Source organism: Triturus cristatus, chromosome 4_2 (assembly GCF_964204655.1).
Source record: "Triturus cristatus chromosome 4_2, aTriCri1.1, whole genome shotgun sequence".
Lineage (NCBI taxonomy): Eukaryota > Metazoa > Chordata > Amphibia > Caudata > Salamandridae > Triturus > Triturus cristatus.
In genome coordinates this window covers 165,238,124-165,257,187 of record NC_140586.1, presented here as the reverse complement: position 1 = coordinate 165,257,187, position 19,064 = coordinate 165,238,124, and the positions used below count along the sequence as shown (strand labels likewise).

Genomic DNA, 19,064 nt, shown 5'->3' with positions numbered 1-19,064 from the left:
CGTGAGCAATCTTTGTGATCGGTTCACATACATATATTAATGGGACATCGGCCCGGAAAAGAAAGATTTGCTATGCAATAGGTCTCGTAATTGCGAGATTTTGACCAATTGGCATCGTAAATGACAATGCCATTTATTAATGTGCTTAAAAAACACCTGCAATAATAAAATGCAAGAGCTATTGCATTGCAAATGTTCTTTTTCTATTGATCTTTTAAGCAATAAGTGCGGGTGCCTATTGCTTAAAAAAAAATAATAGAAAAAAATTGCAATGCAATATCTCTTGCATTACTGAGCTATTGGCGTTGCATTATTATTTGCAACGCCAATAGCTCAAACTTTCTGTAAGGCCAGACCGATGGCATTGCAAATGCTTGTTATATTTATATTCACTTAAAAAAACAAAGGCAACAGGGACATTATTGTTACGCTCAGATTTCACTCGTAGAAAACCAGTGAAAATCAGCATTTACAGTTACCTGAGAAGTCTGGGTTTCGTGGGATAGGGGTCTGGGATTTCCCCTGCTTGTTATGGTAGAAAATGATGGTTGTACTGTCTGTGTGAACAAGCCGGGACTGGGATTTTAATGAACGGGTGAAAGGCTTTATGCGCTAGGTGGACTGCCCAGAGCTCAAGGAGATTGATATGATAGGTCACTTCTCTCAATGACCACGTGCCCTGAATCGGGAGATAATTCCTGTGTGTTCCCCAGCCCAGCAGTGATGCATCTGACACTATAGTCTGAGAGGAAAATTGTCGATGAAAGGGTATTCCTTGAAGCAGGTTGCTCGGAGAGCACAACCATTTTAGAGACTTTGTATGAAGAATGATGATGTCCTCCCAGATGCCGGTCAATTGGTCCCTCTGATACTTGAGACACTGTTCAAGAGGATCCTGTGGAGTTGTGCATTCGGAGTGAGGAAGATCCATGAGGCTATGGAGCAGAGGAGAGATGCCACTGGTCTCACCATAGGATTAGTGATTTTATGAGAACATGACATTTCCAAAGGATCAATAACAGTCTCTCCTTCAACAGATGTGATTGGATGGTTTAGGTAGTATGGTTGGTGGAGGACTCGTAATTTTGAGACAGTACTCATTTTCAAACAATATTCAATACCCAGGCGTCTTTTGAGAATTTTTTGGTCCATCCTTCACCAGGGTGAGTAAGTAAATCACTCCATCACCCTGGTGGGAGTGTCAACGAGCACATTTTGAAATGTCTATCAGTCCGACCAACATTCCAAGCATTGACAGGCTGTTCTTGCCAGTGCATTGTAACTTTGCCAGACATCTCCATCAAACATGACGGAGCTGTCTGGCAAAGTTACAATGAGATGGGCAATAAGCACTTTTCAGTGTCCCTTACCACAAGGCATTTTCCAATGATCATGGATGAAAAACAGCTATATGTCTGCCCATCTAAATTAGGTAGGTGGGCGGAAATATAGCCAAATCTTTGACAACCTTTACTCTGTCTGGCCGTCATAGAATTTTGCCCATGGAGGAGACAGAGTAGTCTCCGCTATCGTCAAACTATGGTACACCTGCAATTAAATCAGGCTGATGGACCATAGTATTGACTAGAAGTGAACTCCACTGCTGTTGCAACAGAGTACCCTCTGTGCCGAAATCAAAATCAGGCCTTAGTCTCAAGAGAGGACATTTGTAGGTCCAAAACCTCAGCTGCTCATCAAACTACTATTGGAAATAATACACTGTCTTCCATTGGTGGTGCAAATTAAAAATGTAGCCCTATATTAGCGGAAGTATCAAGCCCACTGGCTTCTCGTAAGTCCATGTAAACATTGTTGTCAGCATAATAAGTGGATATATCATCCTCACCATCAACTCTGGGTGGTGGTAAGCTTTGGTCGGAGTGGAGGCTCTGATTGCACGTCCACCCTGCTAGAGGTGTCGAAGGTACAGAAAGATAAGAACTGAGGTCATTGTGTAGCGGTGGCGCATGTATGTGGCTCCACTCCGTCAGTTACAGGTTGGTACAGAGTCAAGGCAGAGCCACATGGTGCCACAGAGAAATGTGTTCCTGATTCAGTCTCGCACCGGGGGAGGTATTTTAAAGTGTGGAATCTGTAGATAAAGTATCCTACAGAAATATATATTTGTACAGCAGTCAGCGGTAGCCACTGTAGTTATGGTGCAGTCACATTATATGTTGAAAATGCATTTGTTTTGATTACCTATAACTTTAGACTCCTTTGAAGAATCTGCATGAAAATCTTCAGACTCCTAGTAAAACTTAAGTGCCAAGGTTTGAACAGATCTGTACAGGGTAAAAAAAACAAATTAGGCAGCAGGGTCAAAAAAGATGCATTTGTCTTTTCAGTTTCGATCTGAAAATCTGCTCTGTGCTACAGCAAAACAATAGAAAGCTGAATAGATTTACACTAAACTCCTACTTTGCGTGAAAGTAGAATTTTATTCAAGAAAGCATGCTTTTTAGGTCTGGTTTGGCAGCGTAGCTGATGTTGAACCTTATGTTACCAACAGAATTTTTGTTTTTTAAGCAGTACTACTGAGAAGGGGACTCTAGCTCCACCCAGATGTTGGGTACCTTGAGTGCAGCTTTTGATTTGTCTAAAGAAGTGTGCTTCCACACAAAGAGTCCTTCTATCGTACTCCTGTTGGCCGTTGATGAGTTTTCACTCACCTGTCATGAGCTTCTAGTAAAGTGTTGATGTAGCGACACGCAAAGGGAAAACCTTCATGTGACTGTTATCATTTATCAAGCTGCGTGAGCCAACAGACCTATGGTCATCTAATTTTGCTCTCTTTCTTAAGTGGCAGCTCAACAAGGAGCACCTCAAGGGCAGAAGCATCAGGGTCAGCGGCCAGCCTGCACTTCCTGCCATGAAAAACCGTCACCTAAGAGGCTTCTGGGAGGGGGTGGGGTTGTAGGGTCATCTGAGGAAGGGGGCTTGAGGGGTATGTCAGACCAGTTGCTGGCATGGGGGGTCTTCCTTGGGCTGCACATTGATCCACACCTTGTACAAACTGTTAGAAATGGGGTCTCTATTTGGAAATGGTTTGCACTGTTGTCCAAGTAGGGACCCTTATTCCTAGTCAGGGTAACGAAGATACATTTAAAAAATAAACCCTGCTCACCCCCTTGGTAGCTTGGCATAGGCAGACAGGCTTATCTCAGAGGCAGTATGTAAAGCATGTGTGCATGCATACAGTAACACAGTGAAAACACTACAAATGAACACCACACCAGTTTAGAAAAATAAGTAAAACTTTATCTAAACCAAACAAGACCAAAAATGACAAAAATCCACAATACAATACTGTAAAAATAGTTAATTTGCAAGATAACCTTTAAATTGCAGAAATAGCTGAAAAACACAGTTCTTCCGAGTCGGTAGCTCCATCCGGGGCTATCTCGATGCTGAAGATGACAGAGTCTAACATTTCCATCCGACCGCATCTGTGCCGGTCATCTAAAGCGAAGACAGACTCGAAAACAGCACGTTCCTCATTGCGGCTGACACGATAGTATGTTCCGGTCAGGGCAACCGTCGTGGTTGCGTTGCAAAATGAAAGTGGTGCGATGCCCTCTCAATACGGTGCAGACAGCGGCTCGGTGACGATCGTCCAGACGGCGTTACTGAGGCCAAGGCTTATGGTGCAGGGTGAGGTGGTGCTTGATGCGGTGCTGGCAGGCTACGGTGAAGGCGTCTGAGCCGGACGATATACCGGTCGGGCAGCCACGGTGTCGGTGACGTCCAGGCAGGGTGAAGCGAGGTGGTGCGGAATGCGGTGCCCACAGGATGCGGTGCAAGCAATGGCTCGGAGACGTCGGTGAGCCCAAGGACATGGTGCAAAGTGCTTCAGTGCCTTCTGCGGGGCCTTTAAGACATGGAATCCTGCGATGGGTCAGTGACTGAGTCGGTCGCTCTTTTCTTCTGCGGTGACTGAAACCAGCGGTTCAAGAGACAGTGCCCAGAAGGATGGTGAGGTCTTTGCTGTTCCTGAGACCTCTTGAACAGGGGGCAAGCTCCACTTCAAGCCCTTGGAGGCACTTTGCAAGCAGGATACACACACAGTTCCTCTCCTTGGCAGAAACAGTCACTGCAGGCCAACCCCAGACAGCACACAGCAAAGGGGCAGTACTCCTCCTTCAGTTTCTTCCAGCTCTTCTCCTTGGCAGATGTTCCTCTTGATTTCCAGAAGTAATCTAAAGTTCAGCAGTCTGGGCCCCAACATTTATAGTAAAAATCCTTTGTTCTCTGGTGGCAGAGAAGCTCTTTGCCCACCAAAACTGGTTCTGTGCTCTCTGGTGTAGCTTTCTGGCAGGAGGTGGAGACAGCATTGTCCAAGGCAGGCCAGGCCCATTCAGGTGTGAAAGAAATCTCCCCCCTACTCTTAATCACGCCTAGCCCTGACTCATTCAGGAAAGGCAGGACACACATCAACCCTCCTCCCCACCCGGTGGCCGTCTGAGAGAATGTACATCCCAGCCCCTGTCATTCAAAAGCCAGACAATCAATCCACAAACCCGCAGAGGCACACAGGATGGCTAAGCAAGAAACTGTGTTAAGGGAATTTCATTTAGATTTATTTTCTAGCCCTGAGGACGTCTTGGTGTCAATGCGAGCCAGATGAAACACGTGTTAGCTAGAGGCATTTTATATTAACAAAAGGCGATAAAGAGTACCTCCTGGAAAATTATCTCCAAAAATTTGCTCAGGTTCTCTTGTGTGTTTGCAGGGAGCTTAAACCTACAGGAATTTGACTACCTGTTACCAGCAGCAACATGTCCACCACTTAAATTAATTTCATATTTCCCTATACTAATTCCCCACTAATCATGTTTGAATCCCGGAGTAGCGTGCTACCCACTAAAAAGCGCTTCAACACCTCATGAGGGGTCGCAAGCACCATATAAATGCAAACCCTTCCCACTTCCATCCCTCCACTATCCTTTCCAATCCAAATAACAAACTAAGATGTCCACCGCTCAAATTAATTTAATATTTCCCCAGACTAACTCACCTCTAATCCTTTTTTGGTTCCGGGGTACCGTGCTACTCACCTCAAAGCGCTTCAACCCCTTATCAGGGGTGCAAGCACAATATAAATGCAAAATATTTCCATCTTCTATCCTTCCACTATACTTCTCTATCCAAATAACAGACTAACATATCCACGGCTCAAATAAATTTCTATATTTCACTATACTAATTCACCACTAATCCTTTATGGGTTTCGAATTAGTGTTATACTCGCTGAAAAAGCAATTCGATGCCTCGTCAGGGGCAGTAAGTGCTATATAAAGGCAAATACAATACAATATAAGCACAAACTATGAGTTTGAAATTGCCAAAGTTGTTTTCGACAATTTTTTTATTATCACAGTAACTGAACAACAATTTGTCAAAACCTGAGGCACTTTCTTCGTGTTTCAGGTAAATGCGAGTGACTAGTGTTTGACTTGCCACTGCTCACACGTTTGTCCAGGTCTTCCACTGTGAGTCTCTTCCAGTATTTGTTTGATTGCCTTGGCTCTGTAGTCTTGGTGAAAACATTCCCCCAATGACTACAAGCCCCTGGGGGGCGCTCCTGAGCATTATAGCAGCTGGCTCCTAGTCTAGACCACTCTCAGCTATGTCCTCTGCAGTGGGCAGACGCGGTAAGTCGTTACTCTTGCTTTCACCTGCCCTGCCCTGCCCTCAGGAGTAGAGCGTGTACATCTTTATTGTATGCTATGTGTGTCACAAATGTAAAGAAGAGAGAGACATTGCATCACGGGGCTCGAAAAACAAATGTAATTTGTTTTTGCTCTTTTTATGCAAATGTTTTTGCCTGGTTCCTACTGGCTTTCTTTCTGGATTTGATGTTATTTTCAAAAACGTGCATGAGCATGGTTATACTATATATTGTTTGCGTTTGATCATGGTCATGCTGAGGTGCATTTTTTTAATACATTGAGTGCTTTACTTAAGAGTTTACCCCTCATCCCTATTTGCAGGGCATAAGTCCTAAAAAAAGAAGTGCTGGGACTAACCAGGTTAGGCAGCATGCAAGTGAAATCATGATGCATGACATCACAGCGCATGATGTCACAACATTCGACACTACTCATGACATCACAGGAAGTGACCTCACTGGAAGTGACATCACAAGAAGTGACATCGGATATTAAGACCTCACACATATGTTTAGCAGGTATATGATGAGTACATTTAAGTGCATTATGAGATTTAACAAATAAGATTTGGCGTCGGGGTGTGCCAAAAAAGTGGCGCAATCCCGACGCAAAATCTGGGCCTTAACTAATACATATATTTTTTTTATGCCTTGCCACAAAGAAATTGGCAACAGGGAGAAACAAGGTAGTAGATCTATTATGCTTAATTGCTTGCAAAGTCTACATTATATAATATTTGATTGGGTTAAGGCATCTGCAGTGAAGGTGCCCAGTAAATCTCAGGGAATAGTAATAATGGTGAGATAACTCTGGTGGTTAATGCACTTGCTGGAGAGATCTGCGTTTTGTAAAGTCTCAGATTTGAATTAAAGTAGTAGAGATGGTAAACGTGTCTCCTGCAAAGCACATCATCTAACATGCAGATGACAGATTTTTATTTTATGTAGCTATGTAACTGGATTACTGCTTTTAACACAGAGATCCTTTTGTTACCTGCAGTTCATAAATCATAATCCTTCTAAAAAACCACAGTGAGGTATGAAGGACATGTGACTCCTACACCTTGTAACCCTCACTGTCGTGTAACTCATGTTGTACATTGATTTACACATATGCATTATTTATGGTCAATGTATAATGTGTATGTTAGGTAAAGAGCTCTGACACCCTGCATTGGGTTGCTTAGCTCTATAACAGAAATAAAATAGTGCTATTGAAATTGTTATTTGTGTAAATACTGGGACAGACCAATACACCTGACATTCTTACAGTGCATGCATCTCTTATATACAGGGACTGAACAAAATAAAAAGCATGCCTCTCTTAAGTACTTGTGAAGAGATAACAAGCTGTGTGCCTTTGTTTCCCCTCTGTGGCATTTACATTTAAGTGTAAGGTTCCAGGCCCCCTCCAGTCAGGATATTCAAACAAAAGGTCTGATGGCCCCTTAACTTCGGCCCAGCTGGAGGTGAAAAAAAAGCTCCCTCACTGCCTGCACGTTGCTGCTGGGAATCGAAAGCAGACAACCTACAAGCGCTGCTGAACGTGTCAGGTGTCTGAAAATTACAGCGGGACAAGTTCAGCATATTTCTGTGGGGACCAACTCCTTGGCAGGGGGGGACGGTGTCCACCCTGTGAAAAGAGTGGGTGGATACCTTGTACCTGCACGTACCCCCGACTCGTGCCCTGCCTATTAGGCAGAATAGCTGCATAACAAGTTACGGACGAGGTGATGAGTCAAGTAGGGGCTTGTCACAGCGTGGGAAGGTTGCTTGTTTGGTAGCCTTAAAGGGGTAGATATGACCCTCCTCTACCGCCAACTCTTAACACCTCCCTGCTGTCATTTTAGCGCCTCTTCTGGTTAGGGGAGTAACTGGGATTTTTAGACTCCCCAGTACACTCTGACTCCGAATCTGTCACCTTCCCCATGTGCGCCTTCTCTTCTCCTCTGAAAGTTGGTGCACTCGGCTGGGCAGTTTAAGTAGCCCCCCCGCTCACCACCACCACCACCACCACCATGAAATGCAGCTTTTGACACTTGTTGGTAGCTACGTTCCCATCAATGCATGTCTCTTCTTCCCATCCATCTAAGGTATAATGATTAAAACACCCCCTTACCTGTGCTAGAATCCAATGAAAGCACATTTTGATGAGGACTTTTCTTCCCACAGGGCACTTTCATGGGGCATTTTTGTTGGCATTCCCTACCACTTGGCTGGGAAAACTGAGGTTCTGGGCAGTATTATTTGGTAAAGAAGGCAGACTCTGAAAAGGGCACATAACAGCCTTGTGAAGAACCGGAATAACCCACTTACTGGGTCTCGGCGGCGGGGGGACCGCCCAAGTCTTCCATACCCTCCATACGTAGTAAAAGGAGACACAGGAGCCTTCGTCTGCAGGAGGAACCCAGATTTATTCAAATAGCCCAGGCTATGGAACAGATTCCCAAGCTAGTCAGAGACAAAACCCAGGAGGCTGCTGCTTTACTCCGCAGCTCACAAGCCTTTTATACTTTTCATTGCAGTCTTTTGGCTGTTAGTCCATTTTTCAATCGGGGCAGTGTTTGCAGTTGATAACCAGATCCAGACGATGTTTGTAGGTGGTGACCTGGTCAAGGCTTGGTACACAAATCATTGTTCACTCAGTGTGATCAAAGCTGGTCTTGCAGGTCATTGTTCACTCAGCTTGATCAAAGCCCGGTCTTTCAGGTCATTGTTTAATCACCCTGATCAAAGCCCGGTCTTTCAGGTCATTGTTTAATCACCCTGATCAAGGCCCAGCAGACAGACCATTGTCCAGATAACCTGATCACGGTGTCAAGGATGTTTACCAGGCTGGGAGCAGGAGATGGAAAACAAATAATTTACCCAGGGCTTGAGTGTCACATGGCTTTCTGTTGAACTACAAAGAACAGGGGGGTTGGGTGTGCGACAGTTCCTGGGCAGAAATGCAGGCTGCAAGATGGTTTTTGTCATGTCGGTTAGAATTTTCCCAGGCATCAGCAGAAACGACCAGGTGGGTCATGTGGAAGTGTTTTGACACAAGATGGCAATGAAAAAACAATGGAGTCTCGGTACAAATTATGCCGATCAGAAGAACACTTTTCCTCAGACCCTCCTTTTGCCATTGAGTGGCAAATACTTTAAGAAATGTCAATGTTCATAAGGCCATCTGTTTCTTGTTGGAGCATCATCATCATATTGGTGTTGTGAATGTTAGAGGGTGGAGGTTTGATGGTCTGGACACACATTGTACAGAGCACTGGCAAGCACTGAAAGCACAAACAGCTACTCCCAAGGCAAGGAAGATGAGGACCCTCCACCCCCACTGGGAAAGGAGGCCCCAGATCCAGCCTGTGAGGGACCAGTTGTCTTCATCCAGATGAATTTCAGACGAAAGGCGATGCAGACGTTGGATGGCATCGTATACTGTAGGTGCGTTGTCTGGAATGTACACTCAGCAGCTGGAGCCGATCAATTCACACACACCACCACGATCAGCAAGGATGACGTCAAGGACCATGCGGTTTTGGAGCGTTATGAGGCGGTCCGCCTGTAGCTCTGCAGTGATGTTGGAGAGGGCACCAGCTGTTACTGTGATGGTGGTCTCAAGGACCCTGGTCAGTCCTCGTATAGCCCGACTGTTCGCCATGGGGCCCCAGAATGGAAGGAAACCTTTAAAGAAGTTCTCGGCTTCCTGGCTTGCTGTATCCTCGGCTGATATGACGCCCCTACGTGAGCGGCGCAGAGCGCCCTTCATCAACAGGTGGCAACATCCATGGGTAGAATATGTTGGTGGAAGGAGGAAGGCCAAATAGCAGGTACCAGACCAGTTACGGGGAGCCAAGTATAGGCGGCTGTGCCACAGATGAAATAGGTGTTGGGGGATGCCACCAGCTTTGGAGGAGATGTAGAGTTTAAAGTTTTAGTGATATCATAAGTACTCCTACCAACTTTCTTAGTTCCCAGGCCATGGATACAGACACGGCCCTGCACTTTTATGACATTGAGATTGTTTCGTTCATCCGGCAGTATCCTCCTTGTGCGGAATCTAGACAATGTTTGCGTAGTGGTTGAGTTGAATACTACCATCTCACCGAGTTCATCTGGTGGTAGTAGCAATGTGGATGAGGTGGTCGGGCAAAAAGGAGCATTGGCATTGCCAGATCTGTTCCGCCAGAAGTCATCCCGAAATGTCCCAAGGACCGAATTGGCAGTACCATTGACAGTGTAGGCCTCCTGCATCAACATCCACCATGCAAGACAAGACCCAGAGATGGAAAAGGGGTAGGGAAAGAATGGGACAGGGTGTATCATGGAATGTGGCATCAGTCCACAAACCCAGCAGTTGGAAGTGTTCATGATCAGCTGATGGTGATGCAACATTTGAATGAAGGTGTTATTGAAGAATTCTGCACGGCGGGGTAATTCGTGGGCTGGGAGCGTGTAATACTGGTGCTCTGCAGGAGTCGGTGTAGGAGTTGGTGCGGTAACAGAATGGTAAATTAGTAACAGCCAACCAAGGATAGACAGGATGAGGGAGACAAACAGCGTCACCACGGTGGCCATGAAGCATTTACTATGTCGGAGACTGACATATTGTTTCTGGATTCGGGTGTTTTGGACGGCAGCCATTGTGCTAAGCCAGGGACCTCTAGTGGCTGTCTGTGATTGGTGGTTGCTTCACTGGGTGCAGGTGCCAAGGGCCCTATGGCGTACCTTAGTCTGACACACCAGCACTACTCTCAGCCGGGGAAGATCACAGCCCTACAGCCTATAGGCACTTGGCGAAGTCAAGGGCAAGCCTTCCCTCGGGGGCGCAAGTTATAGCGGTCGGAAGTAGGGACAGTATGGTCGGGAAACAATTGTTCTTGGTGTTGAGCAGAGTTAACGGAGGGTTCCACCTTTTCTTTCAGTATGCTGTCACTCTCTGCTTCCGTAGATGTAGAATGCATTCTGGCATCGCTGAATGGGACAAACCTCGGGACTGTTTCTGAGTCTCCTTGTCCTTCCCTCACCCACTGATCATAGGGGAGGGGCAGAGGCACACGCCTGCAGTGAGACGAATGCACCCAATTCTTCCGACCTTCTACTTTCACGGCGGTGCGGGTGGCCAGCAACACCTGACGAGGCTGTGTCCAGCAGGGCTCGAGGCTCTTGGTCCGTTGAAAATTTCTCACTAAGACCCAATCACCAGGTTGGATGACGTGTCCTGGGCCCTCGCTTTTCTCAGGTATGGCCTCATGCACCTGGTGATAAAGAGTACGAAAGGTATTAGTTAGACTGTACAGATGATCAGTTAATACAGGGTATTCAACATCAGACACTTACTTAGGCCGTGGGACACCCCATACATTGGCAGGCCTCCCAAACACAATCTCATGGGGGTATAGCCCTATCCTGGTGTGGGCCGTTGTCCTGGTAGACTGTAGGGCCAAGGGAAGAGCATCAACCCAAGAGACACCCGTCTCGGCTACTATTTTGGCCATTTTAGTTTTTAGGATGCCATTGTACACCTCCACTAGACCTGCTGACTGGGGGTGGTTAACTGCATGAAATTTGTGTTTTATACCCAATGCTGTACAGATATATTCCATAATCTGAGCCGTAAAGTGTGTCCCGTTGTCACTCCAGACCAAGCGGGGCAAACCGAATCGTGGGCGGTACTCTTTTAATAGCACTTTGGCGGTAGTGATAGCGGTGCAGTCTTTGACGGGGTAGGCCTCCACCCATCGGCTGAAGGTACAGACCACCACCAGGACATATTTCAAATTGTTACATCTGTCCATCTGGATGTAATCCATTTGGAGGACTTCAAAAGGGAAGGTAGGAGGAGAGAATCCTCCCTTAGGGGTAACTGTGCCTTTTCCAGGGTTATACATTAGGCAAATCATGCATGTTTTAACCAGCTTTTCAGCATATGCTGGTATCTTAGAGTTGTACCATGTAGGTTCCAACAGTTTATATATCCCTTTTGCACTAATGTGAGCAGGACCATGGGCCATCGTAACTACTGGTAGCACATGACTGTCAGGTAACATCCATTGTCTTTCCAAAGTCGTACGGACCCAGCAACCATCAATTCCCTCCTTTGCTAATTGCTCCTTTCACACCCTTAGTTCCTCAGGAATAGTATGGGACTGAATATCAATCACACTCTGTACTGTTTTCAACCATGCCCTCGTCTGTCACCCACCTAGCGGGACCTCCTACATACATTCCTTCCCTTTTTCTAAGAGCTGTTTGTCTGGCCGTCTGGTCAGCCAGGGCATTGCCTTTCCCAACATCATCTGTCATTTTCTTATGGGCTTTACATTTTATAATGGCTACCTTTCTGGGGAGTGTCAGGGAGTCTAACAATCAGTGAATTATGGGGCCAGGTTGAATCTTGGTCCCATGGGAAGTAAGGAAATTCCTTTCTTTCCATAACCTCACGAAGTTGTGGGCCACCCCGAAGGAATATTGGCTGTCAGTATAAATATTCACCGTCATCCCTTTGCTTAACTCACAGGCTCTAGTGAGGGCCACTAATTCTGCTGCTTGAGCAGAGCACTGCGGAATCTGAGCTGTTTCTACTACTTGCCCTAATGTCGTGAGGGCGTAGGCGGCTGAGGTGTTAACATCTGGCCCTCTGAGACATGATCCGTCCACATACAGTGTACCTTCTGGTTCTGCTATCGGGGTATCCTGTAAGTCAACCCGTCCCTTCGTCTCCTCCTCTGTCCTTAATATGCAGTCATGTGGGTCTAAGTGGGCATCCTGAGTATCCAGTGGGAGTAATGTGGCGGGGTTTAGTACAGTGTATCTTTTGATGTTAATGTGGCTGGCATATCCTGTGAGACGTGCGCTAGTGAGGTACTGTGTCTTGGTGTTATTAAGGAGGGTATCTACAGAATGGGGGACCATCAGAGTCAGGGGGGAGTTCATGACGATCCCTGCACTCTGACGGACCATGAGGGCGGCCGCAGCGGTCGCCCGAAGGCATCCTGGGAGAGCCCTTGCAACAGGATCTAAGTTGGCTGAAAAATAGGCACATGGCCGATGGTGACCACCGAACATCTGGGTCAAGACAGCGCATGCACAGCCGTCTGTCTCATGTACAAAAAGAAAAAATTGTTTGCTATAATCAGGAGTACCGAGGACTGGAGCAGTACACTGAGCCCTCTTGAAATCTTGGAAGGCCTGCGCATGCTCTCTAGTCCATGGAAAGGAACTGTCTGATATGTCTTTAGTGGTGAGGGCAAGAAGAGGTTTGACCATGGCCGAAAAGTTGGAAATCCCCTGTCTACAGTATGAGGTTAGGCCTATGAAGGCTCGTACCTGCTTTTGTGTTCGTGGGGCCGTCATAGCATTGATAATGGCTATACGATCAGCGGTGAGCTGCCTTCCCTCCTTCGAGAGGAGATGACCTAAATAGGTCACCTTCTCTTGACAAAACTGAATCTTTTTCGAAGAGACTTTGTGATTATGGAGGGCAAGGTGGCGTAACAAACAGAGAGTAGCTTCTTTACATGCTGGGGCAGAATTTGCAGCAATGAGGAGGTCATCTACATATTGTAATAGTGTGGAATTATCAGGGAGTTCCAAGGAATCTAGTTGACTTTTTAGGGCTTGACTATAGATACTGGGGCTCTCGGTAAAACCTTGAGGGGTGCGGCAGAATCTAAAGCTCTGCCCACCAAGGGAGAAACCCAAAAAATGTCTGCTGTCAGGATGTATAGGAATGCTGAAAAGAGCATTATTCAGGTCTATGACAGAAAAGTGCGTTGCGTCAGAAGGGACCATCGTTAAGAGGGCTGTAATATCGGGGACAACAGGATATTGGGAGATTGGTATTTTGTTAAGGGCTCTTAGTTCAATTATGAATCTGTATATTTTAGGGGAGAGAGCATCTCCATTGGTCTTTTTAAGAACAGAAATAATGGGACTGTTACAGATATTGCCACGTGTTTCCTCCACTACGCCCTTGTCCATCAATTCAGATATTATTGTCAAAAGGGCCATTTCTCCTTCCGCGGGTAGTCGATACTGCCGGAGGCGGGGGAGAAGTGCACCTGGCTGGATGCGTACCACATGAGGGGATATGTTGAGACACCCTACATCAGTGTCTGATGATGCCCAGACGCAGCAAGGTAAAAACTGCAACTCTGGCGGGAGGGGACCGGACAGGTACATATAGGAAGCTGCGGTGGGAGAAATTGTTAGGAATATACCTTGGGGACTACATGATATGGTCGCATACAGAGCTTTCAGTAAATACATGCCTAACAAGTTTTCACTGCAACCTGTAGAAGACCTGGTGGCCGCAGTATCCAAAAGAAAATTCTGATCGTTCCCCACAACTGACATTTGAACATACGGGCCCCTATGATCCACTGGAATTTGCACTCTGGTAATACCCCTTTCCTGGCTGTCCTATGCTTGGTAGGACCCTGTCTCATCAACTTCGTCATAATCATCATTGTAATAAGTGCGTGTGGCTTCGTACCCATCAAACCTATTGGCCGGGCGCTGCCGGACGGGAGCATCATCCCTGGGCCTGCGTTCTTTATCCTGTGGATGGGGCGGGCCATGGTCCCTAGTCTGCCTCCCCTCCCTGGGAGCACGAGGCCGAGTCTTCCCTGTTCGGATGTTTTCAGCTAACACGGGACACTCATCTATCCAATGGCCGTACCCCTTACAATAAGCACACTGATCTGTTTGGAGGGCTCCCGTACGTTGAGGGCTGGAGGGGGTAGACTGGCGAGCCCTCGGAGGGAGTTGGGGTTGGGGTTTGAAGTTCCCGCTGGCATCGGGACCTCGGGGAGGGTAAGCCTGCTGCAGAAATGCCTTAGTCTTAAGATCCCTAACCTTCTTACTTTCCTTGTCTCTATCTTCGTTCTCCCTATTCTCGTGATATTGTGCCATAGCCAAGATACCAGTCATAGTTTGGGCAGACCACGTACTTTCAACCTTCTTAAGCCTTGCGGAGATCTCAGGAAGCAAGTTGCTGACAAACTTATCGACAAACACTGGGCCAGAACCTGGGGTCCGGGGGATCCAAACCACTATGTCCCTTGTATTCTGTCTCGAAACGGGTAAAGAAGTCAGTCACATTCTCATCTTTTCGCTGCCTACAGGCGTGTATTTTATCCCAGTTAATGACAGTTTCTGGCAAAAGTGTTTTCATAAACGTCATTATTTTACCGGGCAAAGTCAGGATGGCAGCTTTTGGTTTAGTCCCTCCTACCCTTGCTTCTTCCATAGCCTCTAGGTCAGCCCATTTACCTCCCAATGCCACTTCATGGTCAGTATGTCGAATCTTGTCCCAAATTTCAGTGGGGACAACCGTACCAAAAAGTATATCTATATCCTCAAGAATGAGAGTACCTGCAGATATAATCTGACCTAATTCTCTGTAAAAGGCAGCCGGATTCTTCCGGGGATCTGGTAATTGTCCTTTTAACTGTATTACTTCTGACCTCTTCCAAGGAACATGAACCCAAAGCCTGCGCCAGTGTGCCTCAACAGCCCCTCGGCCATTATTTTGGGCATCTGTAAGTGCGTTAACAAAGACGGGGCCGCCTCTCTCATTGGCATAGCTGTTTCTAGATGGGTGTTGGGAAAAGCGGTCATATCACGGTAAGCCATTAAAGTAGACATAGCGCCAAACATCCCCTCTCCCTGAACATCGCCTCTTTTTATTTGTGACCTAAGGTCCATTAATCCGGTGGGTATCTGCATAAGCGCATTCTCAAATCTTTGCATGACCAGGGTACACAAGTATTCAGCCCAGGTGGTCTGTTCCATAATCGTCCACTGGGAAAAGGTGGACCATATTTCTTTAAAGGTATAAATATTCCCGTTATTTATCCAACATTCACACTGTTGCTTCTGCAGGTCATTTTCTCGAAGGGATGAAAAGCTGACTGCAGAGCGCAAGGAGGCCAGTCGGGGGAAATTCAACAATTTATATAGATCCTGCTTAACTGTAGACCACGGGGAAGTAGGGAAAGGGTGGGTAGGGGTAAAGCTGCAGGGGTTGGGCGGATGGGGACTTATTGTCATTCCCGCAGCGAGGACAGGGTTAGCGTGCGTGGTCGGTGTCATAGGAAAAATAGGGAGGGTCGGTGTGACAGGGAGAACAGTAGGAGGGGCAGTGGATGCAGGAGTGGGCTGTGGCGGGGGGACATGAGGGGTGTGAGGCGTCAAGGCAGGGTACATTGGGGCATATGCAGGCGGGCTTTCTAGCATGGTATCAAGTAAGGAATCACCTTCTTCTCCCCCTTCCATATAGCCCTTTACTTTCTCCTCACGAGCTGGATAACATTTTTGTACCCGGGCCCCATGCTCCCTATCGGCTATTTCTACCGATTTTGTCATTTGATTTTGTACATTTTCTCTGGCGTGGTCGGCCATTGACATACGTTCCTGTTTTCTTTTTTGAGCCTTCTGCTTTCTAGCTCTCTGCTCTATCTCTTTCCTCCAAAATCGGACAGATTCAAACATAGACGGGCGCGTTTTTCTTTTCGTTAATTATTCCTCTAAGTTGGCGAGAACTTGGGAATTAAAAGAGCCATAAAGTGGCCACTGTAATTCCACGTTACTTTGTTTCGTATATTTTACCCAGAATGAGGAAAACATTATGGCAGAAGGACCATGTTTAACATACATTGTATGGCCAGGGGTCCCTTCTGGAGGAAGCGGACAAGCCGCCTCCAGCTGGGAGTCCTGCGTACACATACAACAACATCATTTCTTGAACTTACTACTGACTGGCATGCTTGTAAACAGATAACAGACACCAGCGGGTTTTAAAAAACTCACCTCGCTTGCTTGGCTTTTGCAAAAGTCAATAACAGCAAAATCATACAGAACAGACACCAGCGGGTTTTTAAAAATTCACCTCGCTTGCTTGGCTTTTGCAAAAGTCAATAACAGCTTGGCTTTTGCAAAAGTCAATAACAGAATCATACAGACTTGGTGGGTGATCAGTCCACCCTTACCTTACAGGGGTAGTTCTCTTCTGCAGACGTAGGGCTGTGTCCTGCTCCAGAAATTATTTGCTAGGGGACTCCAGCGAGAACGCGGTCATGTGGCCCAGACCGGGTGGGGAAGAACAGCGGGGCGAGTCGTTCGGCATTACCAGATTGCAAGAATCCCTCGGGTAGGGCGCCTCCGTCGGAGTCTCTCCGTGCACCTCCTCACATCCACTGGGCTTGACCTTCGTGGTCGTGGAGTCCCTGTTTGGGCGCAATTTGAAGAACCGGAATAACCCACTTACTGGGTCTCGGCGGCGGGGGAACCGCCCAAGTCTTCCATACCCTCCATACGTAGTAAAAGGAGACACAGGAGCCTTCGTCTGCAGGAGGAACCCAGATTTATTCAAATAGCCCGGGCTATGGAACAGAGTCCCAAGCTAGTCAGAGACAAAACCCAGGAGGCTGCTGCTTTACTCCGCAGCTTACAAGCCTTTTATACTTTTTCATTGCAGTCTTTTGGCTGTTAGTCCATTGTTCAATCAGGGCAGTGTTTGCAGTTGATAACCAGATCCAGACGATGTTTGTAGGTGGTGACCTTGTCAAGGCTTGGTACACAAATCATTATTTACTCAGTGTGATCAAAGCTGGTCTTGCAGGTCATTGTTCACTCAGCTTGATCAAAGCCCGGTCTTTCAGGTCATTGTTTAATCACCCTGATCAAAGCCCGGTGAGGAGATGGGGGGGAGATGGGGGGGGAGGATAGGGGGAGGGGTTGTACTCAGGGTTAGTTGATCAGTTTAGGATTAGTCATATTGCTTATGCACTGAACCTGTTGAACGGGGGCTCCATGGTTAATATGTCTGTAAATGTGGCCTTGCAAGCTGCTCCGATGGTGGAATTGCTAGTGACTTTATTGTAAGGTTTCTAGGAGGAGCGATTAATCAGAGAATATGTCAGCGGGGTTCAGCGAGGATGGTTATTCTAGTGCAATTGCCCACTTAAATGTTTTCAGTAAGGGTCGATTACTGATTGTCATGTATTTGTATGATCTTGAATGTTAATAAACATATTTACAAAAAAAAAAAAAAACCAAAGCCCGGTCTTTCAGGTCATTGTTTAATCACCCTGATCAAGGCCCAGCAGACAGACCATTGTCCAGATAACCTGATCACGGTGTCAAGGATGTTTACCAGGCTGGGAGCAGGAGATGGAAAACGAATCATTTACCCAGGGCTTGAGTGTCTCATGGCTTTCTGTTGAACTGCAAAGAACAGGGGGGTTGGGTGTGCGACAGTTCCTGGGCAGAAATGCAGGCTGCAAGATGGTTTTTGTCATGTCAGTTAAAATTTTCCCAGGCATCAGCAGAAACGACCAGGTGGGTCGTGTGGAAGTGTTTTGACACGAGATGGCAATGAAAAAACAATGGAGTCTCGGTACAAATTATGCAGATCAGAAGAACACTTTTCCTCACTTGCGTGTTTGTAAATAAAGCTCCTTGGCTGGGGAGGCACTCGATGTCAGCGGCTGAACAACCACAGCACCTTCCACCTTACACATGGAGCCTGTGTGTGCAATTTTTTTTTATTATTATTGGCTGGGTTGTCTGTTTGAAATTAGATGTGAACATCAGCGGATTTCTAAAATCTCACACAAAGGCTGGAGTCGCGGGAAAAAGAAGCCCAATAAGCTTTACTTCCTGATTACAGAAAACAATTCTTGAAACCGAAACTGCACTACAGACCCCAGAATGGACACACAAGCATAGTGCCAATATCGTCAACACACCCCGCCCACAAATTCAGCAATACCGTAATAAATAACACACAAGACACATTGGTTGTCGGAGAAAACATTGCTGCAGGTTTATTTTGCATAAGAAATATGCCAACATGGTGGGTCAACTTACGGGCGATTCAAGGGCAGGCAGCCCCTATGCTGCCCTGCCCACCTGAACAGCCAAATTGCACTGTGGCCCTAACCAATCGGTGCTCACCATTTTTGGAGGTTACCCCTTACCACCTGTGGACCGCCAGTTCACCCATTTAATCACGCCCCTTGAGGGAGCGGAGCGTATACAGGCATGCCCCCGGTTGCTCAGGTTTACAACCGCCCGCAGGACTAACGGGGCGCCGTCGTTCCTCCAGGGTCCTGTCGTAAGGACCCCTCATACAAGGTGTACTTTACAGTAGCAGAAGTGCAAGCTTCTCGCTTTATAGAACAGACCCAGCACAGCACCAGTTCAAACAACCTTCCCTCGCTTAGTGTAGGAGTATCATCAGCAGCTTCACCACTTCTTCATCTAAGTACAGGTACAGCGTGGTAGCAGCAGTAAAACGTACTTCATCACAGAGGAGGTACTGCAGGGCAGCAGCAGTAAAACCGTACTTCCTCATGGAGGAGGTACAGTGTGGCAGCAGTAAACCCATACTTCC

General features: G+C 46.8%; 1 protein-coding gene across 1 annotated transcript; it reads right to left on the bottom strand.

Annotated features, from left to right (window-relative positions):
- Positions 1-14,317: 14,317 nt before the first annotated feature.
- LOC146833271 (uncharacterized) lies at positions 14,318-18,104 on the bottom strand. Its single transcript, XM_085600056.1, has 3 exons — positions 17,757-18,104; positions 16,557-17,345; positions 14,318-16,477 (listed from the first exon to the last, which is right to left on the bottom strand). The coding sequence occupies exon 3, from the start codon at positions 16,157-16,159 to the stop codon at positions 15,122-15,124; it is 1,038 nt and encodes a 345-aa protein (XP_085456182.1). The 5' UTR covers positions 16,160-16,477; positions 16,557-17,345; positions 17,757-18,104; the 3' UTR covers positions 14,318-15,121.
- Between the last annotated feature and the right edge of the window lie 960 nt (positions 18,105-19,064).